Raw genomic sequence first — 7730 nt, 5'->3', positions numbered from 1 at the left:
TCTCTTCACGAATCATCTTGTCACAGGCAGATGGGGCCTCAAACGATGAACACCTTTTAGAGAAGCTGGCTTGCTTGCACTGTACCTGTAACTCTTGCGTGATTATTGAGAAGCCACGCTGTTCACGAGTGCTTGCGTCTCTCTACACTACTCGGAGCACAACATCGAAGTCACTAAGCCAGCAACGTGTTTCACCAATTAAACGATTCTCACAAAGCACATTGATAACACTGGTCAACAAAAAAAAAAATTTCTGGCCTGGACTTTTGCAGCTGTTTTAGACTAATTTCACAGGGTGCCGATTCCAAATCTGATCTCAGATTTGCTCTATCACATCTCATTTTTATGCTATCGGCATACCCCATTTTCATTGATTTTACCCGAAATTAACTCTGTCACTTATGATTGCAAGTTGTTGCGTGTCAATGACTGCTTTAGTGTTAAAATACGGTGCTGTATTTTTAGGATAGTGTGTTTATAATATAATTTTATGTAGATATCCACATTTATTTAATATTTTTCTTCTGCAGTTTTCATTGAAAATGCAATATTTGATATCTCAAAAACCTGATGTGATAGACAAAAACTGATGCCAGATTTGGAATCAGCACCCCAAAATTACATTACAACCATTGGAATACCTTATGCCAGAAAAAGTGTGTTGATCAGTGTTATCGATTTAAAGCTTTCGTGACTGCAGGGATTCATCTTCTTGGTTCTTTCGGTAAAGTCACGTAGAAGGGAAATAATAAAATAATAAAAATTTAACATAATAAAATACAATTCTCACGACGTTTCGGCCACAAAGCAAGCAGCCGTCCTCAGGTGAAGAACAGGTCTGTCGGAAAGACGCTGTCTTTATTTGTATTATTTGATTATTTCCCTTCTACGTGACTTTACCGAAAGAACCAAGAAGACAGTGTTATCGAGTGAAGGCGGCAGCGGCGAAGATGACGGTGACGACGAGACGTTTGCACTCCCCAGAACCGGCAGCCTAGAGCTCCCGCTCTCCGCTGCTTTTATCCTCCTCGACGCAGCCTGGCTCCGCCCTGGCCGCGCCTCCCTTCTCGAACCCACTAGCGGGTTCCAGGGGCTTCCAGATGAGGTCTTCCGTGACCCTTGCCCCAGTTCCTCCGCCCTGCCGGCACAACCGTGTATATGATCCTGATGGCGGTACCCCGGGGTACGAAATAATACAAAATTGCCCGGGGCAATTCAATAGTTTTATTTCTGGGACACTCTTTTTTCCAGGTGTGTATTTAACTCCGCGACTGGGGTACCAACCAATCCGAAATCGGTGCTACTACGCGATGTCGAAACGCAGCGAGGACGATTGCGCTGAAACCCTGAACGCTTGTACGCACCGTAGTGGTGCATCGTGTACAGCTCGTCGAGACGAGTCGATTGCCGCATCGCCGACCATCGACAGACTAAAAATGACTGCATCACGGACATTATGCGAGAGCCGGGGTACTGCCATAAGGTTAATTTGCTCCACGGCGTGCGCGCTAACTGTTCACCGCAGTTGCCGCTGCTGGACAGCAGTCGGCGCTGTGTCACTACACAGGTAGCGGCAGTGATTGTTATCGTACGTGAAGCATTCGGTGACTTCAAAAGCTCGAAACAAAACGCACGTTTCACCGCCCGATTTTTTTTTCGGCGTTGGCTTCTGTTTTAGAAAAAGCGAGCTGCCCGTTCAGTCGATGCCGCTTTTGCCCCCCTCTCTCTCTGCAGATGCGGCGGAGGTGTCTCCTCCGGTCGGGGGCTTCAGTCCCTCGCAGGCGACTCGCGTGATTAAAATGGAGCTCCGAGATGGTAACGACGCAGCCTGCACCTCCGTTTCATCACGAGTTTCTTTCCCGGCTATGTTCCGATTTGTGCTAGCGGTAATGGGGCTTTGAGACAAAACAGATTTAGCTCTAGGGCTGAATGTTTAATAATAATAATGCAATTCGTAACGCGCGCAAATTTGCGGACGTAACGGCCGCAACTCAGAGGCGCGGAGCCATGCTCAGAGTCGCTCGAAAGCGTGATTGTAGAGGTGAGTTCTTAAGTGTCTCTTGAAGGAGGCGATTGAGGCGATGCTGCGATGTGCAGATGGTGATGGCATTCCCGACTGTTGGGGCTTGCCACCGAGAAGCGGCGCATAGACCACGACGACCATGCCTGGATCTTGGTATCGAGAGGAGGTCGTGAGTCGCGCTGCGCAGGCAATCTGCCGTGGTGCTGAGCTGCAAGGTCGTCAGTAATGAAGGAAGGTACCGGACGGGCAGGCCTATGTGAATGGCAATGGTGGCAGAGGCATAGGCGATCTGTATATGACCCTGCTGCGATGGGTAGCCATTTGAGGGCACGGAGGCAGGCAAGTGAGTGGCTTACTAAAATGTAGTCGGCGGTTACGGACGGTGCTTCCCCGTAGCTCCTTTATCGCCACCACTCTTCCCATTAATTATCTCCATGCCTTGACACCAGAGGTCGCAACCGGTACCCGATACGCCGTACCTACCCGATACCCGTACTACCCGTACCCGGCCAGCTACCCGTACCCGGCCGGGTACGGGTAGCCGTTTGCGACCCTGGTGCGGCCGGGTACGGGTACGGGTAGGCCGTGAGTCAATGGTGAGTAACCGTTTGTCACTCATTTCCCAACGTCTTGTCTCTTCTCACAATTCAAGTTCCTAGAATCAACCCACCCGCGCCTGCAACATGGCTTCATCCCAGAGGTCGCAATCGGGTACCCGTTTGCGACCCTGGTGCGGCCGGGTACGGGTACGGGTAAGGAATCAAAACCCGTTTGCGACCTCTGCTTGACACCTCTGCCAGTATCGTCGACGACCAGGGGGCTTACTAACTATTCAAACTATTTATTTGTTTACTAGGTAAGGCCCCACTGAGGAGCCACCTGGCCACAAATGATAGCTCAACGAAGTGGCTTGTCACGTGGAAATTTCTAGCAGTCAAATACTCTTAAATGCACGGTTCTAAATGTGGAGGGAAAAACGGGAGGACCCAGAGAAAAATGCAACCGCGGGGAGAGAGACACCGCAAACTCTTAATATATTAATATACAGCAGCAGGCGTCAGGGTCGGAATCGAACCCACGACCTCCTGTATACCAGCCGAGGTAGTTAACATCTCCCAACTGTGATGATGATGATGATGATGAGAGAGACACCGCAAACTACAAATATTCATCAGCAGACATCGTCAGGGTCGCGATCGAACCCACGACCTCCTCCTGTATACCAGCCGAGGTAGTTAACATCTCCTAGCCACCGTGATGATGATGAGAGAGAGACACACAAACTCTAAATATACAGCAGCAGCAGGCGTCAGGGTCGGAAATCGAACCCACGACCTCCTGTATACCAGCCGAGGTAGTTAACAATCTCCTAGCCACCGTGATGATGATGAGAGAGAGACACGCAAACTACAAATATTCATCAGCAGACATCGTCAGGGTCGCGATCGAACCCACGACCTCCTCCTGTATACCAGCCGAGGTAGTTAACATCTAGCCACCGTGATGATGATGAGAGAGAGACACGCAAATTCTAAATATACAGCAGCAGCAGGCGTCAGGCTCGGAATCGAACCCACGACCTCCTGTATACCAGCCGAGGTAGTTAACATCTCCTAGCCACCGTGATGATGATGAGAGAGAGACACGCAAACTACAAATATTCATCAGCAGACATCGTCAGGGTCGCGATCGATACCAACGACCTCCTGTATACCAGCCGAGGTAGTTAACATCTCCTAGCCACCGTGATGATGATGAGAGAGAGACACACAAACTACAAATATTCATCAGCAGACATCGTCAGGGTCGCGATCGAACCCACGACCTCCTGTATACCAGCCGAGGTAGTTAACATCTCCCAACTGTGATGATGATGATGAGAGAGAGAGACACGCAAACTACAAATATTCATCAGCAGACATCGTCAGGGTCGCGATCGAACCCACGACCTCCTGTATACCAGCCGAGGTAGTTAACATCTCCTAGCCAGCGCGGCACCCCTTGTGATGCTGGCGTTGTCGTCGTCGATTTGAGTGCCCGCCCTCCGTTAACCCGGTTGCAGATGACATCTCGTGGCCAGCGCCTGGGGGCGATGGCAACCTCCACCAGGTCTCTTGGGAGGATCTGGACCCGCGAAGAATGGGCTTCATAAGCTCAACAGAACTAGCAGGTGACGGGCAAGAGGGGGGAGCGGTGCTGAAGGGTTTCGAGATTTCACTGTGAAGTGTGACGCGTGTTAACGTTTTGCATCCCACGTGGTGTACGTATCACGTATGTTGACATTTTTCAAGCATGATTTTTTTATCCGATTTTTTTTTTACTGAAAAATACGCAGGTAATTGTGTCAACGTTTTCAGACCTGAAAATACATTTTTTATGTTTTTTATTTTACGTAGAAATGCTCAGGTAACATAACGTTTTGCGTCACACGTGGTGTACGTAGCACGTATGTTGACATTTTTCAAGCATGAATTTTTTTTTAATCTGATTTTTTTTTACCGAAAAATACGCAGGTAATTCTCTCAACATTTTCAGAGCTGAAAATACATTTTTTTTTTATTTTACGTAAAAATGCTCAGATAATTGTCTCAATTTTTCAAGCATGAACATGTGTTTCTTAAAATATATATTTAACGTTTTTTTTTTTACCTGCAAATACTCTGGTAGTTGTCTCAAAATTTTCAGACCTCAAAATACATTTTTTATTTTTTATTTTACGTAAAAATGCTCAGATAATTGTCTCAATTTTTCAAGCATGAACATGTGTATTTAATATATAAATTTTATGTAGTTTTTTTACCTGGAAATACTCAGGTAATTGTCTTAACATTTTCAGACCTGAAAATACATTTTTTATTTTTTTATTTTACGTAAAAATGCTCAAATAATTGTCTAAAATTTTCAAGCATGAACATGTGTTTTTTTAAAAATATTTATTTCAATTTTTTACCTGCAAATACTCTGGTAGTTGTCTCAAAAATTTTCAGGCCTGACAACATTTTGAGTCTCTTCCCCTCCATTTTAATTTGTCCTCGAATTAATTTGTGCCTGGGCGTTTCAGGCAGCCTGCCCCGGGATGTTGTCTCTTGCTTGTCATGTGCAGGGCATGCTAACGATGTGAATGTTACGTCTGTTCATTTTTATAATTATTGGCACGTGTTTGCTATTCTGCGAACGTGTAATTAACGTGTGTGGAGTGGTGCTGAAAATATAAAAATTTGAATATAATTTATTACCACCGCATATTTCAACCTTGTATGTATATGTATGTTGAACTAGTTTTTCACCGTACGTAGCCAACCGTGCCAATCGGAGGGGAAGGACAACAAACTTAACACAAAAACGCAGTTCTAAAGATTTATATAACAATTAAAACGTGACATATATTAAAACAATACATCAAAAAACATCGTGTTAAAAAACACATTCTAAGGAGCACAAACAATGATTAAAACCGAACAGATTATAAAAACGTGTTTTTAATAGATTAATAATTTTTTACAAAATGTAACAATAACAACACGAAAGCATCCCAAGCCTTAAAACGTGATCTAATAATCATCTCCATATGCATTAAAGGCAAAGTTGTGATTATGCGTGTCTGTTCAAAATGTTTAGCGTACTTCCCGACATGCACAAACTTGAAATTTGCCAGTCTCACAGGCTACTCTGGGGATATTTGTCTTTATCCTGTGTGTGTGTGTGGTGGGGGCCAGCGATTGCGTAGCTATTCGCGCGCCGCGCTACAAACCCGGCGACCCGAGTTCGATTCCCGCTCACGGCCACCACCGGTGGCGATTATTTGAACCGGTCCTGGGCCTCCTCTAGGTCGACTCAGCCTCAAACGAGTAACTGGTGTTGGTGTGTGAACATCGCCACTGGGGATACAAAGGCGGCCGGGCGTGCTGAATCCAAGTCCCGGGCGAAGCCGGGCAGTCAAGCTAGTAATGATATAGTTTTCATCGCAACATTATGTGACAGAAATATTTCCAGTACAGTATAAGTTACTGCAGAAGGATTGCAGTGCAGTATGTATGTTGAACTTCTTTCGCGCCTTACGTAGCTAACCGTGGTGATCGGAGGTTGCGGGGGGAAGACAACAAACTAAACACAAACAGCAGTTTGAAAGACGCGACTTTTCAATTCAGATATGGCTCACGGATTCACATCGTGGCAGTGGCTTTGCCTCTGTGCGTGTGTGCACGTGCGCATCACGCGCGATAACCCCGATGCAATTCCTAACACGAGTTTCCGTCTCCCGTAGGCAAGCACATCGGTGACCAATCCGGCTTCGTCATTCAGAAAGTGACCTCGCTGCAGGCCGCCGGGGACGATTTCAGCATCGACTCTTCACCGCGTCTGCTGCACCCCCCGGCCGAAGCAAAGTACAGCGGCGGCGGTGGCGGCACAAGATCAAAAGCTGCCATCGCCGCCGCCGCCGCCGAACACGCAAACCAGCTGTTCGGTGACGGAAGCTTCCGCTGGCCGGGAGGCCCGAACCATAACAAGATCGTGACCGCCGGCGACGGCGATCGCCCGGCAACGGAGCGCGTTCCGCCCGAGTCAAACCGGCGCGACGGCTACGCCGGTCGGCCCGGAGTCGCGCCCGCCGGCCAGGCCACCGGGCACCCCTCCGACGGCCCCCACCGGTGCGAGGTCTGCGGCCGGTGCTTCGCTCAGCGCCGCGCCCTCCAAAGCCACCGACTGGCGCACACGGCCGGCGCCAAGCAGCCGGACCGGCGCGGCGCTTGCGGCCGCGCCCTCCCACCAGGGCCGCGGGCCGAACCTCGACGAGTGCGCCGCCGCGGCCGACGCCGCCGCCGCAGCCGCGGCGAGGCCGCACCGATGCCCGGTGTGCGGCCGCGCTTTCGCCCTCGCCGGCGAGCTCAAGTCGCACGCGCGCACGCACACGGGCGAGAAGCCGTACCCGTGCAGCGTGTGCGGACGCGCCTTCTCGTGGCTGTCCAGCCTCAAGATCCACCGGAGCTCGCACACGCGCGAGCGTCCCTTCCGCTGCGCCGCGTGCGGCCAGAGCTTCCCGCACCGCTGCGGCCTCAAGCGTCACGAGCGCACGCACACGGGCGACAAGCCGCACGGCTGCGACGAGTGCGGGCGGACCTTCGTGCTGCCGAGCGAGCTCAGGAACCACCGGCGCACGCACACGGGAGAGAGGCCGTTCAGCTGCGGCTGTGTGCGGACGCGCGTTTACGTGGAGCAAGAGCCTCAAGATGCACGAGCGGACGCACGCGCGGGAAGCTGGCGCCGCCGAGGGAACGCCAGGCCCATCCGGCCTGGCCTTGCCTGCGGGCGCGGGAGATATGGGAGCTCGCGTTCCTTGAGCTTCGTCCGCGTATCGAAAGTTTGCATGTTGAGCGACTTCTAGCGTTGGTACCGCGCACGGCGTGAGGACGCGTTCCCGGCCTAAGTAGCTTCCCCTTTCACGCTACCGAACACTGTTGACTTATCGTTCACATCGTACACGGAGACAATTTACGTTGAAAATAATGTGTTTTATACTGTGCAGTATTCAAATTAAAAAACGACTGTCAAATATCTTCGCGCTCACCTTTGCAGTCTTGGGTGCAGTCGTAAGGCTGCATTGCCGATTGCCCGAGACGAATTAACAAAAAAATTAACCCGTAAAAACAAAGTTTTTCACTATAATCCTTTATATGCGTGGCATCGGTTTTATTTTATTATTCATTTC

At 49.7% G+C, this 7730-nt stretch overlaps 1 protein-coding gene across 1 annotated transcript; it reads left to right on the top strand.

Annotated features, from left to right (window-relative positions):
- The first annotated feature begins 1669 nt into the window (after window positions 1-1669).
- Window positions 1670-7406, top strand: LOC133359014 (zinc finger protein 497-like). The gene is made up of 4 exons (XM_061577387.1): window positions 1670-1815; window positions 4086-4193; window positions 6288-6781; window positions 6819-7406. Exons 1-4 carry the CDS (start codon window positions 1704-1706, stop codon window positions 7404-7406), a joined length of 1302 nt encoding a protein of 433 aa, XP_061433371.1. The 5' UTR covers window positions 1670-1703.
- The last annotated feature ends 324 nt before the right edge of the window (window positions 7407-7730 follow it).

This window comes from Lethenteron reissneri, chromosome 64 (assembly GCF_015708825.2).
Source record: "Lethenteron reissneri isolate LAM-NWPU_2019-01 chromosome 64, ASM1570882v1, whole genome shotgun sequence".
Lineage (NCBI taxonomy): Eukaryota > Metazoa > Chordata > Hyperoartia > Petromyzontiformes > Petromyzontidae > Lethenteron > Lethenteron reissneri.
Note: the sequence above shows the minus strand (reverse complement) of the source record. Positions and strands in the feature narration are given on the sequence as shown.

Excerpts from the sequence above, each read along its gene's own strand:
- LOC133359014 (XM_061577387.1), top strand. The coding sequence starts at position 1,704 with ATGCCGCTTTTGCCCCCCTCTCTCTCTGCAGATGCGGCGGAGGTGTCT. Across the intron at positions 1,816-4,085 it reads TAAAATGGAGCTCCGAGATG|ATGACATCTCGTGGCCAGCG; the intron begins GTAACGACGCAG and ends ACCCGGTTGCAG. Across the intron at positions 6,782-6,818 it reads GGCGCGGCGCTTGCGGCCGC|TGCGCCGCCGCGGCCGACGC; the intron begins GCCCTCCCACCA and ends AACCTCGACGAG.